General features: G+C 41.3%; 2 protein-coding genes and 1 long non-coding RNA gene across 3 annotated transcripts; all 3 read right to left on the bottom strand.

Moving 5' to 3' along the window:
- Positions 1–1,547: 1,547 nt before the first annotated feature.
- Positions 1,548–5,788, bottom strand: LOC142660413 (embryonic protein UVS.2-like). The gene is made up of 5 exons (XM_075837029.1): positions 5,682–5,788; positions 4,520–4,733; positions 3,792–3,910; positions 2,542–2,764; positions 1,548–2,126 (listed from the first exon to the last, which is right to left on the bottom strand). Exons 1-5 carry the CDS (start codon positions 5,775–5,777, stop codon positions 2,083–2,085), a joined length of 696 nt encoding a protein of 231 aa, XP_075693144.1. The 5' UTR covers positions 5,778–5,788; the 3' UTR covers positions 1,548–2,082.
- Positions 5,789–6,133: 345 nt separating this feature from the next.
- Positions 6,134–9,845, bottom strand: LOC142660189 (astacin-like metalloendopeptidase). The gene is made up of 4 exons (XM_075836770.1): positions 9,688–9,845; positions 8,564–8,645; positions 7,684–7,811; positions 6,134–6,144 (listed from the first exon to the last, which is right to left on the bottom strand). Exons 1-4 carry the CDS (start codon positions 9,770–9,772, stop codon positions 6,134–6,136), a joined length of 306 nt encoding a protein of 101 aa, XP_075692885.1. The 5' UTR covers positions 9,773–9,845.
- Positions 9,846–11,875: 2,030 nt separating this feature from the next.
- LOC142660412 (uncharacterized) lies at positions 11,876–13,075 on the bottom strand. The gene is made up of 3 exons (XR_012850478.1): positions 12,989–13,075; positions 12,373–12,504; positions 11,876–11,983 (listed from the first exon to the last, which is right to left on the bottom strand). It is a non-coding gene; the product is annotated as an uncharacterized LOC142660412 (long non-coding RNA).
- Between the last annotated feature and the right edge of the window lie 7,218 nt (positions 13,076–20,293).

Here is a 20,293-nt window from a genome sequence, read left to right as displayed (position 1 = left end):
GTATATCCTGACTACAGTAAAATTCTGGGCCACTGAATTGCCAGATTATTTGAAATTATTTGAAATTCTGAAATTGTTGAACACCTGACCATTTTGGGAGGGTGACCCCCTGACTGCTGGGGTCATGGTATGTGTCGCTCAGCAGCTAGTATCTTAAGGAACCTTTTTTTCTTTCTCCCCCTACCTTATTGTGGGAGCTTTAATGGTATGACTCTAATCCTAAAGTATCTCAGTACCGACTTCTACAAGTGTGGGTTGTTTATAGAAATTTTGGAGATAAAGAATTATATACACATACCATGAATTCCCTGACACTGATGATTACACAGAGCAACTGCAAACCGATGCAGAAGTACCCCAGACCCGCTGTAGAGGCGCCACTGAGGAAGTCACTCACATACTGATGCGTCATGGCTAATCCACCATAGAGGTATTTTTGTTGCTTACCGGATTAGTGGATTTTCTGAACCAGCAGGTGCCCGACTAGTGGAATATCAATGCATGAGGGCTAGGCAGAACCCAAATGTATTTTGTTGCTTGAACAACCAGTTTGCACTTAGTTTGACTTTTGATACAAGTCCAATTGTTACTCATTAAAAATCAATTTTTTTACATTCGATTTCCTGGCCTACGGTTTTTCATTAAGAAGGCCAGTAAGTAACAATTATACCAATTGGACAAATAGGAGGTTAAAGGGGGTCTCCACAAACCAAGGAAGCCTCACTCAATGTTTTATCCAAGGGCCTCGACCAACCTTGATCCAACCCTTCTTGGGATTCTCTACCCATTGACTACTACTGTCAACCATGGAGGTAAAGACTTCCCAATATATAATTACAATGGAAAATTCATTTTTTTCTGGAGTTTCCCCTTAGTTCATAAATAACTTTATGTTCTGGGGGTTTAGAACTTATCTCATAACGCAAGTGCAAATTTAATTGGGGTATTAGCGTTTTAATGAGACCCTTAAGTTAAAAGCCAAAAGTCATTGACCTCTCGGTATCTACTGGACTAGGTGATCAGGACGTACGCATGTCATAGTAGTCAGTTTTTGAAGACTGTAGCGTGCCCTATTTGTGGTGCTTTTTGTGGAATTTTTCCCATTTGACATGGGTCAACTGTGATACCGCAACATGGTCATTTATAGAAATAGTTCTAGGAACATGCGTATCTATAGTACATGCCGTTTTTTTCATGATTTTTTGTGGTGTGGTAATGGTCAGCTTTCTATCAAACCATTACCTGCCTGTGTGCACGGATATTCTGTCAATCAGAAAACCCTATGAAGGTTCCTCAAAGAGGGAAATATTAAAACTTTGTTGTAAAATACAGAACTTACCTTCAAAATTCAGTTCGGGTTCCCTGCTGCCTCTGTCAATCCCGCTGATATGTCACCTATTATATATTTACACCACGTAAATACGGTGACCAATAGAAGTCACAATGCGACATGTCACCATGGATGAAATGTTACTGAGGTCAGTAGCGGTCACAGTGGCCAATGGGCGTACCGGGACATTATATGGCTAAGGATGAAATGTTTCTGATTGTAGATTTTTAATTTTATTTTCTGTACATGATTATAGGGGCAGCCATCTTGCCTGAGCTGCTGTTAACAGCATTTAGAGAGATGCTTTACAGCAGTCACTTGGACCATAGGAAACAATAGACTGGAGCGGACCTATTGACTTCTATGGGAGAGTTTTCTAGGCATGCTCCGAGAACTATGCAGAAGTCACTGTGCAGGGAGAGGGAGGAAGGGACCTTAGGAGTTTACTGCATACTGTTTTATTATTGAGTTCATTGTATATACAGTATGCAGTAGATTCCTAAGCTCCCCCTAGTGGTGGCTGAAGTCACCCAGAATGTTATTATTTAACTAGAAAAAAAAGTGATGAAAAAGCGGCTCATCTCATTTGTAGGCAATCTTTTAGAGGTGAAACACTCAATTGGACAGTATTTGTATGTGTGAGGTGGTATAAAACAATCCTAGGTCTCCAAAAATTTTCCATTCCACATTGCTGAAAATCTAGTCATGTGCTTTCCACTTCTGGAGACGTCCATTCCCGTTAAAGGACTATATTATTGACTATCATTTTCAGTGTTCATTGTTATTTGTGACGGCACTGCGAAATAAATGGAAAATAAAGAATAAAGTTTGCAAACAATAATTAAGAGAATATTATTGTTAATGTTCATAACTACAATCTGAAAAGTGATGTCTGGATTCCGATGAGATTAAAGTGGACGCTGGGCGCTCATCTCTAGCTGCTCATCGGGAGTTAGTCCCCTGCACTTACACCATTGTTTCCAAATTTGGGACACCTGGTTTGATAGTCCTTTGTATTACATATTATGAGTCCTGCCACACGGCATATTACATGTATTTAATTACTTAGGACCATTTGTAAAGTGTGTACTATATTGTACTTATCAGTTCTTATGTATTAGAAGCAACCTCCTAAGTTCTGGAGATGTTCAATATACAATTGTTTTGTCCGAGTTGGCATATAATAACATAACATAAAAATATAAACTTACCAAAAGTATAATCTGCCTTGAAGCCCGGCCTCGTTGTCTGTTTGTTGCTGGAGAACTGGAATAACATCATTTGTCCAGTGGACAATAAGTGTAAACTGGGTATTCTGCCACAATATGTGCCAAGGATGGGGGCATTTGTATCACCACCATCCCTAATCACCAAGAAGTCATTGGAGCATTCTGGAGATAACTCAAGGTCAAACAAAGTAAAGTTCAGAGACACCTGAAAGAAATGAATATAATTCTGAAATGTCTGACATCATTGAATACTTAAAGGGGATCTGTCCCCTCCCCTGACATGTCTGTTTGAATAAATACTTGTATTCCCCATGAAATAACAATTCTGGAGCCTCTCTTCTTAGAACTCTGCATTGTGCCGTTCCTCTGTTATTCCTCCTAGAAATGTATAATAAATTCATAAGTGGATACCAGTTGGGGGTGTGTCCTTACACAGTCTGACACTATCCAATCAGTGCTGACAGAGTGACTGTAGGGCCACGCCTCTATGACAAGGGGAATAGTAACACCTAGTGGTCAATTTGTTAATACATTTCTAGGAGGAATAACAGAAGAACAGCACAACGTAGAGCTCTAAGGAAAGATGCTCCAAAATTGTTATTTGGGGAGGGGGGGGGTGGACGACGAGTATTTAGTAAGATTGACATGTCAGGAGAGGTGACTTTAAATAGATATTCCAAAGGGAGCCATGGATTGCAGCCACAGATGCAGGCACTGAAGGGGCTAATGCCATGAGAATTACTATGACTCTCACACAGAGGGGCAGGGGGAACAATGTAATATTGCAAAACTGTGCAGAATGAGGTGTCAGGCACGTGGCCATATTACACCTCCTTACATGACTACAGAAGTCTATGGGCACATATTGTACATCTTATTATTGTCATGCTCCATTGGATGACGTATTCTGGTGCTATTCTCCGCTACAAGTATTGCTTCTAGAGAAGAGTACCTCCATAATACGGTGATACCTGGAGTGCCTACGGCTCTGTAGTATAGAACGAGCGCAACCACAGGTCTGATGACCTGAACTAACAGCTTTATAGACCCCTCTGATGCTGTTAGTTCATGTCAGACCCGGGAAGGTTTGGAATTGCGGCCGGTGCAGAAGTGAATCCCTATGGGCAATGGCTACCATTAATGGTTGTCACTCGGGTGCTAAAGGGTACTTATAATGAGCAATGGTATATTTCTGGGATATGTCATTAGTTGCTTATCAATGGTGTACTCACCGTAAACCCAGTGGGAGCGATGATGATGGAAGTATCTTTTACATTGTTGGGGTAGAAGCTCGGGTATCTTGGGGAGACCACAGAACCATTATTCGAGGTAAAAGTGGCACCGAAAGTTACTGTAAAATGAAATGTATATGTTATATTTAGAACCCAAATTTATATAAAAAAAGACCTCATCTAGGCCTCCTAGGTGATTGTATCCATGTATGCTAAAAACTTCTGTTATTGCCTTTCCACCCATATGGTGTACAAATGACAATACCATACAGTGCTTATTGATAAGTGCCATATACTATGGTGCCCAATAACAGTGTCATACGTTGGCCAAATAACACATATGTTTGCCTAAATATCAATGCTATTCATTGCCACCATCACTACAAAAAAAAAACGTACAGTGCCTAAGAAGTAGTGTACAATGTAGACACACCTATTGAGTGCTCAAATAATAGAGTAACCAAATAATCACGCTCGTCCTCCGCACCATTGAAGCTCCTCCTCACTGCGATCATGTCGTCAGGAGGAACGGGGGAGGGGGGGTTCCAGTGGTAGGACCTAGCAATCAGACATTTTTTTCCCATCATGTCTGTGTAGCTGGAACTAAACGTGCGCCAATCGACATGCTATATCGGTGATGAGATTGGCTGCCATAGGTAACTGTTGAACCCTTTGTTTGCACTACTTTATAAACATGAGACCCACAGCCTAAATAATTGGATCAGTACCTGTGTTATATGATGCGTTGAATCTGCTGGAGTAGGTCATATCCGCTATATATTCCACCAGTAAGAAAAAGCTTGTTGAAATGATTACAGGACGAGGCTTGTTGGGGCTGATGGTTGCCAACATTGGGCTCGTTTTGCTGACTCCATCATACACAATGATTTTAGCATCACACTTATAGGATGAGGAAATGAATGAGTCAAACTGCAGAAAAACCTGTAAAATCAATATGTATGTAATATATGTAATATGTATGTATACAGCCTTGAAATTTTTTATTTTGACCTACTAAATCTATCATATTTTATGCGTTGTCATCTTAGCGGACACATTCCAGTATATGCTCAGCTTTATCTATTAGTGATTTGTAATTGAAAATACATGGGAAAAATGGAAAGAAAATAATGGCTTCTGTTTATAGCAAAAATCAAAAGGGCCGTCTCTTAAGGACCTATTACACGAACGTCGATCAACGAGGCAGCTTGTTGATCGGCGCTCGTCTGCTCCTTTCACAAGGAGCTATGATCAGTAATGTTTCGGGATGATCTTTTGTTACTATGATTGCTTGTCCCCATAGAGGTGTGGACAACCTGAGTGTCGCTGTATGGTATCTCTGTACGCAATGTATTGTCCTTTACAAGCAATCCTTCTAGGGGAGAATATTTCTGTAGTAAAGGGATGTAATGGGACATGTCAACTTTTTAGTTGCATCATATCATCAACAAAGTCTAATAGGATATATATGACTCAACCGATAAGAAACGAAACCTAGTGACAAGTGTTTTGCCCCGAAGTCAGTTCCTTTGGGGTTTTCTTTTGCTAGACTTTTGGGATGAATTATTGCATCAGAGTCTGGACCCTATGGCATTCTGGTGGGCCAGTAGATACTGATGGCTTACACATACTGATCTCTCTGGTGTAACTCAGTGCCTTGTGCCAAGCTGCTGCTGAAAAAGTATATTCGAGGAGGATGACTAAAACGTATATAACATGTTCTCCTTCTTCTCCGTTGACATTTTCTCTTGTACAGGTTGTCAGTTACCCAGAGAAATCAAAAGCTGATCATAAGCCCTGGCTCAGCGGAGTAAATGGTCATTTTTAAGGCCAATATGTGCGACTAAATTCCTCGTGCTACAAAATTGAAAAAAATGGTCAGAAACTGACCTTGTTCAAAGGAACATGAAGAAGCCATAGACAGTTGTCATCGTCCTGCGATGGTGGTGAAGTGCAGGAGGAGAAGACTCCTGAGGCTCCCAGCATCTTAGTCCTACACAGATCTGTCAAGAAGAAGGAACTACTGGCATTGGGTTTGATAAGAACTTACAATGAAGGGCAAAAAGATTGTGATGAAACGATCATCCGTATCAAAGTCTTCCGGTGCTTATTAACAGAACGGATGATCAGATCCAATGACCTGAATGCACGGCGGGAGAACACGATCTGGATGTCATGGCATGTTCTTCTGTTAGTATACATGAGAGCCACTGGTTGAATAATTGGATCAGTAGGTTTTTTGATCACTAATAATAATTGTTCCCTATACAAAAGAGTGGTAGTTAATGGGGAAAAAGTATATTGCTCTATATAGTCTTCACAAACTGTGGCTAGGATCAACATCAGTGAAGACCTACACAGAAATAGGGATGGGGTTATAATTCTTATCAACATGTAAATGGGTTTAAAATTGATGACTTATCCTTAGGATAGGCCATCAATAATAGATCGGTGGTGGTCCGACTCTCGGTACCCCCTGCCGACCAGCTGTTTGGAGGGGCCGCTGCGCTCGCTCGAGCACGCCAGTCCCTTTGTTGCTTACAGTAAGATCTAATATTGATGGCCTATTTGCTAAGGATCCATCCATCAATTTTAAAATCCAGGGTAACACCTTTAAATCCCCAAAAATCTGACATTTAGGGCGGGTTCACACATAGCGGAATTTCACTTAAATTCCGCTGCGGACACTCCGCAGCGTTAATCCGCAGCGGAGCCGTTTCTCCATTGACTTTCACTTTAATTTAGCAGTGTTCGTTTACACGATGCGTACAATTCCGCTGCGGAGCATAGGCTGCGGAGCGGAATTTGGTGTCCGCAGCATGCTCTGTCTGTTGCGGAGCAGTGGCGGACTGGTTGCGGACTCATGGCGGAATTTCTCCATTGACTTCAATGGAGAGTCAAAATTCCGCAATGAAGTCCGCAGATCTTATGTGTGCTGCGGAGCGTATTGTTTTTACTACCATGACATTTCTTCATTCTGGCTGGACCTATGTATTTCTAGGTCTACAGCCAGACTGAGGAAGTCAATGGGGCTCCCGTAATGACGGGAGCGTTGCTAGGAGACGTCTGTAAATAGTCACTGTCCAGGGTGCTGAAAGAGTTACGCGATCGGCAGTAACTGTTTCTGCACCCGGGACAGTGACTACCGATCTCAATATACATGTATCTGTAAAAAAAAATATAAGTTCATACTTACCGAGAACTCCCTGCGTCTGTCTCCAGTCCGGCCTCCCAGGATGACGTTTCAGTGTAAGTGACGGCTGCAGCCAATCACAGGCCAAGCACAGGCTGCAGCAGTCACATGGACTGGAGCGTCATCCAGGGAGGTCGGGCCGGATGCCGAAAGAGGGACGCGTCACCAAGACAACGGGCGGTAAGTATGAATTTCTTTGACTTTCACTAGGGAAAGTGCTGTCCCTTCTCTCTATCCTGCACTGAATAGGGAGAAGAGAAGCACTTTTCCTGCAGTCCGCAGCGGCCAGTCCGCATCAATTTTCTGCACATTTTGTGCAGATCCGCTGCAGAATCTGCAACGCAGATTCTGTGCGGCATTGATGCGGACAGTTGCGGAGGAATTCCGCCATGTGTGGTCATGCCCTTAAGCCCACCCCAGTTTCTACTGGTAACGCCCACAAATCAGTTGAAAATTCCCACTTTTTGTGCAAATTTATGTTTACCCGACGCCTTTGCAGTCCGATTCACAGGATTGTCCCACTAAAATTGGGACTGTTGGCAAGAATGGAAATGACTTCCCAAGATTATTAACATAAATTGTCGGGCTACATAGCGGCTTTTGTCATGATCGTAACGTCACCCGTGACGCCCTAACCCAAAGGAAGACATTTCCACCCACAGAATAAGTTATGTAGAAAACAGTGTAATAATATCTTACTGCAAGCAAAAACTTTGTTAATCATGAGAACATCGAGGCTGCTGAGTCCAGTTCTTTGTCCAATAAATACATTGGGGTCGGGTTTTGGTACAAGTGATGTCATTCCGCTGGTGTTACTGAAGGTAGTGCTATGGAAACAAGGTAAAATAAGAGATTTGAGATGAATTTTATGGAAAAGTCTCTAGCTTTTGCAAAAACTACAACTCCCAGCATGCCCTGACAGCTGTAGTCAGCGCCAAGAGCCCCAATAGGGCAGACATGACATAATTTCTCTACCATGTTGCTTCCTTTTATCAAATGCTTTATGTTTCTAAGTAGTCAAAGTACTATTTAGACATAATAAGAAAAATAGATCCATCAACAGCAACTTGTCGATGGTTTCTATTAGCGACATAACAATATTAAGTGAGAGCAGCAAATAAACTAATGAAGATATATTACAAAGATGCAGTATTATACTTTTACGGAATATATAGTTAATGTTCATTAAAGGTGGAGATTCACTTTAAAGCGACAACCCCCTTTCTAGACACAGCCCTGACAGTTACATAGTTCGTACGTTTGAAAAAAGACACATGTCCATCAAGTTCAACCAAGGGATGGGAAAAGGGAAGTAAAAAAATTCTACACATAGGAGCTTATATTTTTTTGTTCTAGGAAATTATCTAAGCCTTTTAAAAACAGTGATCAGATGATTGCTGCGGGTCTGACCATTGTAACCAATCACCTGCTATTGACACAGGAAGCTGCGGGCTGCCCAAAATTTCCCTTTGAATGCCTGCTCTGGAGGAACTTACATATAAAAAGGAGTTGACCTGATGGCTTGACCCCTTTAAGCAATCTGTACTTTAGCTCTATACCTAAACTTGTCCGTGCTTACCTGCTATAATGCATGATCGAGTTATAGTTATAAGGAATGTTCAGAGTGTCTGCATTGTCCTTCTGGAAATCTCCTTGATTTTCTATAAACAAGCAGATAAATTAACCGCAATAATCGAAAATGAAAATTCTCCTATTTGTTCAGTTCCATATTATTGACCATAGGGGGCAGTAAAAGGTAGTTATTGTGAGTAAAGATGACAATCCCTTTTCTGAGCTTGAAATATGCGCTGTATATTTGTCACTTCCTTCCCCCCTTTCGTCTTTGCAGCTCATACAAGGTATCTTAAGGCCCTTTTACACGGGCCAATGATTGAGCAAATAAGCGTTCATATGAACGCCCATTGCCGATCATTGCTCTGTGTAATCAGGGCAATGATCAGCCGGTGAATTTGCAAACACTCGTCTGATCTGCACGTTTATGCTGCACAAAATATTATCGCTGTGGGCAGCACATCTATATATATCACAAATATATCAGGACGAGTGATCATAGTAACGATCGCTCGTCCCCATCACATAACCAATCATTGCTCCTTGTGAAAGGAGCAAACGAGCGCCGTGCATGGTCCATGCACGAGCCATAGGAGCCAAATATCAGCCATGTGTAAGCTCCTTGAACTAGCAGACATAAGCGCCAGGGAAAATGTCAATGATTTATGACATCCATAAAAGTTAGGCCCAGTTCACACCAAGTTTTTTGGCGCTGATTTTGACGCGGAAACCACATCGGAATCAGTGTCAGAAAACCTCTGAAATCGCACCCCGTTGATTTTCATGGGAAGCAGAGGTGGTTTTTTTCTGGGCGGCTTTTAGCCGCTCACAGGGGAAAAAAAGCAGCATGTCCTTTCTTGCCGCGGTTCCGCCTCTGATCTCCCAGTGAAATCAATGTGATGCAGAAAAACCCTGCGGCGCTCGTTTCCGAGCGTTGTTTCGCGGCATTTTTTGTCCGTGGTCCTTGCATTAGTTACATGGCCATGGGCGAAGAACGCAGCAAAAAAACACAGTGAAAAACTTGGCAAAAATGCGCAGGCAGGTCATTAAAGGAATTTTGGGGCAGATTTTTTCTGTCTGCAAAAAAGCTCTGTGTGAACAGGGCCTTATTCTCAAGAACATTGTACTCACCAGGAGAGATGTATTGCCAATGTATTTCCACGTAGTTGTCTCTGTCCTGCCTGGTGTGTTCATGTTGGAAGCTCAGAGCATGCATTATTTCATGCTGGACCACACCATATTTTATACATTTTGGTCTTTCAAGGTTTACTATCTGTATACCATCACCTTTTCCGATGTAGGACCAGCATCTATGCATGAAATATAATGAAAAAATTATATTTTTCCCCTCATTTACTTTGAGAAACAATATGGAGACTTTACTAAATTTGGCCATAGGCACACCGCAAGCGCGGCCAGTATAACCAGTAATGTGTGTTCATGCTGATACATCTTTTCTAATCTGTCACAATGTTTAAGGGAGGCCTGTCACATGTCTGTTTTAGTAAATCCTTGTATTCCCCATGAAATAACAATTCTGGATTATTTTTTCTTAGAACTCTGCCTTGTACTGTTCCTCTGTTATTCCTCCTACAAATGCATGAATAAATTGACAGCTGGGTGTTACCAGTTGTGGGTGTGTCCCTACACAGACTGTACTCACAGTTTCACACTGTGGAGGGACACGCCCCTTTGACAGGGGGAATGGTTACACCCAGTTGTCGATTTATTCATACATTTTTAGAAGGAATAACAGAGGAACAGGGGGAGCTCCAGAATTGTAATTTTATGGGGAATACAAGTATTTACTAAAACAGAGATGTCAGGAGAGATTATGGGTCCTCTTCAAAGGGATTGTCCGACAATGACAATCCCTGGTTATATACCCTACTAGAGCAAATGGACGTGATATGGAGGGTTACAACTCTGGCAGAGCAGGTAATGCATGACATGGTCGTCTATTCATTTGAATGGCTGGCATGTATTTCTACATTGTGGCATCCCAAGGTAGAATGGAAATTATTGCAGATGATAATAAAAATATGATGAAAGTAATGAACTCAAAAAAGGACAGTATTATGCTACAAATGGATCTGGAAAAGTTGGAGGCTGGGCAGAGAAGGGGCAAATGAGGTTTTACACTGATAAATGTGAGGTTAAGCACTTGGGAAGGGAAATTACATGTCACTATTACATACTAAATGGGAAAACCCTGGGTAACACTCACATGAAAATACATTGTAGTTAACTTCAATACAGAGATCTCTCTAATGATCTATTGATGCCCAGGACTGTAACAAGGGGGCTTCCTCCACGTATAGAGAAGGTTTCTACACCAACATAGAAGGGGATTCTCTACTGTAAGAGCAGTGAGACTATGGAGCTCTCTGCCAGAGGAAGTTGTTATGGTGAATTCACGGAAAGAGTTTAAAAGAGGCCTGGATGGCTTTCTTGTGTGTAATAATATTAGAAAGTTATGGTTACTACATTATTGGAGATGGGTCGTCGATTCAGTGATTTATTCTAATTGCCATATTAGAGTCGGGAAGAAATTTTTCTTCTGTGATGAGGAAAATTGGCTTTCTCCTCATGGGGTTTTTTGCCTTCCTCTGGATCAATATTGCAGAATAATAGGCTGTACGGTATGGAGGTATCGTTTTCAGCCTTTTATACTATGTGACTATGTTACGGGCTGTAATGGCCACCGCTGGAATATTGTATTGCCTGTGTCTTGATGCCATCGTGTGATCTATAGGTGGATTTGAGTTTATCTTTAACATTTTGTACTATATTTTGATAGTATTGCTTTATATATGTGCAACTTTATATGATTAATAAAGATTATTTGGGACCTCTACATTCGAGTAGTGTTTTACATGCAGATAGGTTTGTTGTGTGGTTTATAGGGGTTGCCTAGGATAACAAAAAAAGGGTTTGCTTTTTTACCCCCAGAAACAGCGCCTCTCATGCTCATGGGCTCTGTCTGGTATTGCAGCTCAGCCCTATTTACTTGAGTTCTGCCAAGTCTTTATCCTCCCTCCTCTACTATTAGTATATACCATTTTTTTTTCTTAACATTTTTTTGTGGAGCAAGGTTTTTGAGTATGGTTATTTATTTTGTGTATATGGAATTACACCTGTGGGCTGCATAATTTGCCCTTGGGGGCCACATATGGACTATTGTCCACGGTTTGGTCACCCTAGGTTTTTATCATCGTAGAGTAAGCAAAAAGTTTCTTTGGAGCTGTACATTGTAGCACTTTTTTTTATCTAGCTCCCATAGACTTCTTTACTACATATTAGACTTACCCTTTCCCGCTTTCTACACTGAGGAAACTTGTCTCAGAAATTCTGTCTACAAATCGTATACATGTCACAGTAGAAAACTCTTGCAATGCCGATCTAATTAAACTTTTCTCTAAATCAGCTGGGGAGAAAAATGACAGATGTCAGTTTTAATGAACCACAATTACTGAATGTGCACGGTCCATGATTACGGCACGATCGGCCTGAGGAGTCTCATCTGCGGGCCGTCCACAATCACGGACCACGCACACGGAAGATGTGCATTTATTTCAATGGGGCAGCCCACAACTGCAGACTGTAAAATGACTTGAGTTTTAGCGGTCTGCAATTGCGGCCCCCACACGGTCCGTGTAAACCGCAGTCATGTGCATGGACCCATAGAGATGAATGGGTCCGCAATTCATACGCATTTTTGCGGATGATTTGCGGATGCAAAAACACGGCAGTGTGCATGAGGGCTAAGGTCGGCCTTGATAGCAATCTACTAATAAATGAATGAACTCAACTTACTGTATTCAGAGGGGATGACGAAGGGCACGTTGACCACCCCATTTGTCTTGTCCCATCTGCATGATCCACATGTTCTTGCACTGCGTTTAAATGACCGGGCAATATCACCTTCAGTCAAGTACCTGGAAACATCTAAAATGAGGAAGAAACTGGTAAAATACTCTACACATAATGGATAGAGCCACTTTCAGATGAGCCAATATTTCTGAAAATTAGAAGACATTGGGGTCCCCCTCTATGCTTCTAGCAATTCTTCATTCTCCTCTATATGAGATCAGTCTTTCATTGAGTGTAGGTTCTTCCTTCTCTGATTTTCTATATGGCTACCAATTCTGTAAACTAGAATCAGTATTGGCTTGTACCACTTAACATATGTCTATAACCAGCCAAACGGGGCAGCTTTAACCCGGGGGCAAACAGTGCAGCCGCACCAGACCCTCCCATGGAGTCAGCCCAGCCTTGGAGTTGAGTAACCTGGAGGGTATCTTTGTGGCTGGCACTCTGGGGGGCAACTTGGGGGCGGACGCAGTTGTTGGAATTTTGCATACAACAATGTATTAAAATAACTCTTCAGCCAGATCTCCCCATGCAAAATAATTGTAACATTTATACTTACACTTATTTGCAGATTGTATAATATCAAAAATGATCTTCTGGTCCTCATTTGCGTTTTCTCGTAGGAATAAAGGAAATAACAATTTTAATCTTATTTATTAGTTCAATTCTTTTTCAAGATGTTTTCGTTTTGTAGTTTTCATTTTATCCGCTATATCTTCTAAGACAACTGGAGATGTTCTGTAGAAGATATCACCATGGTGTGGAGATTCTGTCATATTAAATTGTTATTATTTTTTTATTTTTTTTTAAGATTTCCAAGAGTCTCAGTCAACATTGATCTATGCAATCTACGTAAAACCAACAAGTCCCCCTACTTGGGGAATGGTGGGAAAACGTTGTGGGCCACCATTGTCTCTGCATGGCCTACACTGGGAAATCAAGAAGCAATTGAGCCTGGGACACAGGACATGATTTAAGAGTATAATAAACCTGGGTGTGTAATATTCAAAAAGTATTAAGCAAAAAGAGCCCGCGCCATTGTGTAGTATATAGGTTTTAAAACCTACACAATGTCGCGGGCTCTTTTTGCTTAAATTTTTTTCTATCTAAATATGCAAATGAGGCTATACTAGACAAGTGGGAGGTAACAGCAGCGATTCTCGTGAGGTGGAGCTACCTCCTAGACTCTGACGCCGTCCTATCAGTATGTAGCTGCTTCACACAGTGTGAGAGAGTGAGACTGGAGGGAAGGGGGATCACATCAAATAGCCATAGCTCTGGCCGTGGACCACCTAGAACTGTGGTTCTGGTGGCATATGAAAGTTGAGATTCTAGCAGTTCTAGCTGTGAAGCAACCAGAGATTTTGCCAGTTGAAAACACAGTCGGGAATGGAAGCTGAATACTATATGATTACACTGTGTTGCTGGGCAGGGAAGGGGGAGAAGCTGTATGCTGATTGGACAGCATCATACAGAAAACATTACACTTCCCGGAGTGGAAAAGAAGAGTTACCTCCCATTTGGCAAGTATAGCCAAATGAGCATATTTTGAAAAATGCACATAACTTTGCAAATAAATGTTTTGGAAAAAAAGATTACACTGTAGTTATCAGAATCACAGCGCCTATTAGATTAGTTAGGAGATAGGGAATTACTAAACTAGTGACAGATCCTCTTTAAAGGGATTGTCCAGGATTAGAAAAATAGGTTTGTTTTTTTAGCCCAAAAACTGCACTACTCTACTGGCCGTGTCCAGTATTGTAGCTCATCCCCAATCAAGTAAGGGCCCATTCACACGAGCGTGAACAACGTCCGTGTGCTGCGCATGGCAATCACGCACAGCACACAGACCCATTGATTTTAATGGGGCAGTTCAAACACGTGTAAGTTTTCACGCAGCAAGAGTCCGCTGCGTGAAATTCACTGCATGTCCAATATTGGAGCGTTTACAATTCAATTGAAAAAAAAACAAGATGTGCTTTGCGAGTGCGTGAACACGCACGGACCAGATTCACGCATGTTTTTCACGCGCGTGAATCTGATACGCTCGTGTGAATGTAGCCTAAATGTAGTCAAGCTGCTATACAGGGACATCCCAAGAACAAGAGTGTCACTGTTTCTGGGGGAAAAAGCATTCCCATTTTTCTAATCCTGAACATGTTCGACCGAAAAAATCGGAAGCAGAATGCCTCCAAACAACTGCCCATTTCAATGGGAAAAACGGCGTTCTCTTCCGACGGGGCGTTTTTTTTTCAAAAAAGCCTGCAAAAAATAAGTGCATGTCACTTCTTGAGCCATTTTTGGAGCTGTTTTTCATTGACTCTATAGAAAAACAGTTCCAAAAATGGCCATAAAAACTGCAGCGAAAAATGAGAGTTTGATTAAAAAATAGCCGAAAATAAGGAGCTGTTTTCCCTTGAAAACAGCTCCGTATTTTCAGACGTTTTTTTATTAAGCGTGTGAACATACCCTGATGTGGCCTCCCTCGATGGTGTACATTTTGGGAAACGAGGCTTGGCAGAGAAGTGTCTAGCAAAGGAATCTCACCCCTATTGATTGAACACGTACACTCGGCCGAGCCCAGCGTGCATGTTTATGGGGAGGTCGGGCAAAATAGTTGTTGGCCAAATGAGTATTCTTAGGCCATGTTCACAAAGTTCAGAATTTAGGTGCGGATTCCGTGCCTAAATTCTCAAATTTGCTGTCATTCCACACCCAATGCAAGTGAATGGGGTTTTTGCAGCAGAAAAAATCAGCGCAGATTGATGAATGCGCTGCAGATTTTAAATTCCACAGCATGTTAATTACTTGCGCAAATTCCGCACATAAGATCCAATGATCAGCCCCATTGAAATACAATAGAGATTATCCACGTGCGGATCCCCTGGCACATCAGAGGCCGAAATCAAAGTTTCAGCATTGGACTTCTGGTGCAATTTCTTTGAAAATTGACTGCGTATTTCTCTATGACATATCCAACACGAACATAAGTACGGCGAGTTTAAAGGGGTTGTCCAGTCCCAAAAAATAGATTGCCAATCCTCAGGATAGGCTATTGATATCTGATCGGTTGGGTACGACCAGCAGCTGTTGAGCACAGTGTGAGCAGTAAAGGAAATGAAGGAGAAGCAGCGCTCGTACGGGTACGGGTATCGGCGGGGTTGCTGGGAGTCAGACCCTGACCGATCAGATATTAAAGGCCTATCCTGAGAATATGCCATAAATTTTTTGGGACTGGACAACCCCATTAAACCAGGTCCATTCTGCTCTGTCTTCAGACCATATGATGGAGGTCCAACACTTTCCCCCCTGCTATACCGCCCACTCACTTACCAGTGCACAGCAGATCTACCTAAGTCATATGAATATGTGCCGTATAGCTTCTCATTCATCTTATTGAAAATGTGAGCGGGAGAATACTAAGATTGTACTTACCGGAGTCGGGCGTAGAAGATGGAGTCTGTGAAAAAGTAATGTACATTAGATTAGCATCATATTTTTATTATTTTTTGCAAAATAGTTAGAACATTTCTTTAAATAAAAAATAAACTTGCACTAAAGCCTTTAAAAAAAAAATAATTGGGAAAAAAGAAATCCAACTTTTTTCCCAAATCTTCTTTTATTTTTAAGACAAATTTCAAATACAAAAAACAAACAACTGTACATATCGCATATACCCTGTATACAACAATAAATATTAGCAACATGATCCGAAACCAACAACCTACATTCATTGTGCTCATTTCTATACACTAGGACCATAGAAACAAATGGCCCATATATAATAGTTCCACTTTCTTACCACGACCTTACTGAGTACATATACTCTATAACTCCTATAAAAAATCACTAGATATCACTAGATAGTTTTAACTCTGCACAAAAAAAATATGAACCAACAATGTACAGCTGCTTAGTTTCTTCACAAAACATCATAACAGTTCTGACAAACAATATAAACCCCCATCCCAAACTAAAAAAAAATTATACAAATTATTTCAATAATAAATAATAAAATAATAATAATATCTCCAAACCACTTTCTCCTCCCCCTCCGCTACATCGCCTCCAATACTTCCCTTTCCAGTGCCTCAAACTGACACCGAATCCAAGGAGGTCTTCCCCTTCTTTTCCAACATTATGATTCCATTGGTGTATTTAACCCATTTATCTATCGATGGAGGGCTCTTACTCTTCCAATTCAATAAAATACACTTCCTAGCATAATAAAGCAATTTTCTCACTGTCATAGTTCTCCCCGCAGACCCCTCTTCCACCTCCAGAGCTCCCAATAAACAAATCCAAGGGTCCAGAGATATTCTTACTTGAAAAATCCCAAAAATATCATTACAGATCTCTTCCCAGAACATACGTATTTTTTGGCACATCCATAGTAGATGCAGGTTATCCAAACTTTTCAATATATTTTAACCCCAACTTCAAGTTTGGTGGATCACATTAGATATTTTTGATGTCTATGCCAGCTAGTAGTCGGCGGGATGGTAATGCAGGTAAGCCAAGACAATTGATAGTTGTAGGGGATTCTATAATCAGGAAGACGGATAGAATAATTTGTCGCCAAGACCGCCTCAACCGAATGGTTTGCTGTCTCCCTGGTGCCAGGGTTCGGCATGTGGTGGAACGGGTGGACAAATTGCTGGGAGGGGCTGGTGATGATCCAGCTGTCGTGGTCCATGTCGGTACCAACGACAGAATAAATGGTAGGTGGAGGAGCCTTAAGAATAATTTTAAAGAACTAGGCTACAAGCTGAAGGGAAGGACCTCCAAGGTTGTATTCTCAGGAATACTGCCTGTGCCATGCGCATCACAGGAAAGACAGCGGGAGCTTAGGGAGTTAAATGCATGGCTGAAGTCTTGGTGTAGAGGAGAAGGATTTGGGTTCCTAGAGCACTGGGCTGACTTTTCATTGGGGTACAAACTGTATTCTGCAGATGATTTGCACCTAAATGGAAGGGGGTCCGCTGTGCTGGGGGAGAGAATTCTAGCTGGGGTGGCGGAGTATTTAAACTAGGGCTGAGGAGGGAGGTCAATGTAGAAAAAAAAGGGGTAGCCAGGTTAGAGAGGGGTCAGACTATATTGGTGGGGGGAGAAACAGAATGTGGGGAGAGGACTAGACAACAAGATAAGGAGATCCTTTCGTTGCAAAACATCAGTGTAAATAAAAAGGACCGATTAATGTCAAATCACATTTCTGATAATAAAAGTGAAAAACTGACAGGCAAGTTAAAGTGTATGTTCACAAATGCCAGAAGTCTAGCAAGCAAAATGGGGGAGCTGGAGGCCTTGATACTGGAAGAAAATATAGATATAGTTGGTGTTGCTGAAACATGGCTGGACTCTTCACATGACTGGGCTGTAAATCTACAGGGTTTTACACTTTTTCGTAAAGACAGGACAAATAGGAAAGGTGGTGGTGTATGTCTGTATGTGAGAAGTGATATGAAGGCGAGTGTGAAAGAGACAATAGTGGGTGAAGACTGTGAGGAGGTTGAAACCTTGTGGGTGGAACTAGAAAGGGAGGTAAACACTGAAAAAATTACTTTTGGTGTAATCTATAGACCCCCCAATATAACTGAGGAGATGGAAGGTCAGATATATAAACAGATGGAGCGGGCTGCACAGGCGGGTACTGTAGTGATAATGGGAGATTTTAATTTCCGGGATATTAATTGGTGTCATGGTTCGGCTTCAACTGCAAAGGGGAGACATTTCCTCAACCTGTTGCAGGAAAATTTTATGGGCCAGTTTGTGGAAGACCCGACTAGAGGTGAAGCTCTGTTGGATCTGGTCATTTCTAATAATGCAGATCTTGTTGGGAATGTCAATGTTCGTGAAAACCTCGGTAACAGTGATCATAATATAGTTACATTTTACCTATACTGTAAAAAACAAACGCAGGCTGGGAGGGCAAAAACATTTAATTTTAAGAAAGCCAATTTCCCCAGGATGAGGGCTGCAATTCAGGATATAGACTGGGAAGAACTAATGTCAAATAATGGAACAAATGATAAATGGGAGATTTTCAAATCTACTTTGAGTTATTATAGTGCAAAATTTATTCCTACAGGTAATAAGTATAAACGACTCAAATTAAACCCCACATGGCTTACACCTTCTGTGAAAGGGGCAATACATGACAAAAAAAGGGCATTTAAAAAATACAAATCTGAGGGTACAGCTGTAGCCTTTGTAAAATATAAAGAGCTTAATAAAATCTGTAAAAATGTAATAAAATTAGCAAAAATACAAAATGAAAGGCAGGTGGCCAAGGATAGTAAAACAAATCCTAAAAAATTCTTCAAGCATATAAATGCAAAAAAGCCAAGGTCTGAACATGTAGGACCCCTAGATAATGGTAATGGGGAGTTGGTCACAGGGGATCAAGAGAAGGCAGAGTTACTAAATGGGTTCTTTAGCTCTGTATATACAACAGAAGAAAGAGCAGCTGATGTAGCCGGTGCCAGTGCTGTTAATATATCAGTTGATATACTGAATTGGATGAATGTAGAGATGGTCCAAGCTAAATTAAATAAAATAAATGTGCACAAGGCTCCGGGACCAGATGGGTTACACCCTAGAATTCTTAAAGAGCTTAGTTCAGTTATTTCTGTCCCCCTTTTCATAATATTCAGAGAATCTCTAGTGACTGGTATAGTGCCAAGGGACTGGCGCAGGGCAAATGTGGTGCCTATTTTCAAAAAGGGCTCTAGGTCTTCCCCGGGTAATTATAGACCAGTAAGCTTAACATCCATCGTGGGGAAAATGTTTGAGGGGCTATTGAGGGACTATATACAGGATTATGTGACAATAAATAGCATTATAAGTGACAGCCAGCACGGTTTTACTAAGGACAGAAGTTGTCAAACTAACCTAATCTGTTTTTATGAAGAGGTGAGCAGAAGTCTAGACAGAGGGGCCGCTGTGGATTTAGTGTTTTTGGACTTTGCAAAGGCATTTGACACTGTCCCCCATAGACGCCTAATGGGTAAATTAAGGACTATAGGTTTAGAAAATATAGTTTGTAATTGGATTGAGAATTGGCTCAAGGACCGTATCCAGAGGGTTGTGGTCAATGATTCCTTCTCTGAATGGTCCCCGGTTATAAGTGGTGTACCCCAGGGTTCAGTGCTGGGACCACTATTATTCAACTTATTTATTAATGATATAGAGGAAGGGATTAATAGCACTATTTCTATTTTTGCAGATGACACCAAGCTATGTAATATAGTTCAGACTATGGAAGATGTTCATGAATTACAGGCAGATTTAAACAAACTAAGTGTTTGGGCGTCCACTTGGCAAATGAAGTTTAATGTAGATAAATGTAAAGTTATGCATCTTGGTACCAACAACCTGCATGCATCATATGTCCTAGGGGGCGCTACACTGGCGGATTCACTTGTTGAGAAGGATCTGGGTGTACTTGTAAATCATAAACTCAATAACAGCATGCAGTGTCAATCAGCTGCTTCAAAGGCCAGCAGGATATTGTCGTGTATTAAAAGAGGCATGGACTCGCGGGACAGGGATGTAATAATGCCACTTTACAAAGCATTAGTGAGGCCTCATCTAGAATATGCAGTTCAGTTCTGGGCTCCAGTTCATAGAAAGGATGCCCTGGAGTTGGAAAAAATACAAAGAAGAGCAACGAAGCTAATAAGGGGCATGGAGAATTTAAGATATGAGGAAAGATTGAAAGAATTAAACCTATTTAGCCTTGAAAAAAGAAGACTAAGGGGGGACATGATTAACTTATATAAATATATTAATGGCACATACAAAAAATATGGTGAAATCCTGTTCCTTGTAAAACCCCCTCAAAAAACAAGGGGGCACTCCCTCC

This window comes from Rhinoderma darwinii, chromosome 9 (genome assembly GCF_050947455.1).
Source record: "Rhinoderma darwinii isolate aRhiDar2 chromosome 9, aRhiDar2.hap1, whole genome shotgun sequence".
Classification (NCBI taxonomy): Eukaryota; Metazoa; Chordata; class Amphibia; order Anura; family Rhinodermatidae; genus Rhinoderma; species Rhinoderma darwinii.
Note: the sequence above shows the minus strand (reverse complement) of the source record. Positions and strands in the feature narration are given on the sequence as shown.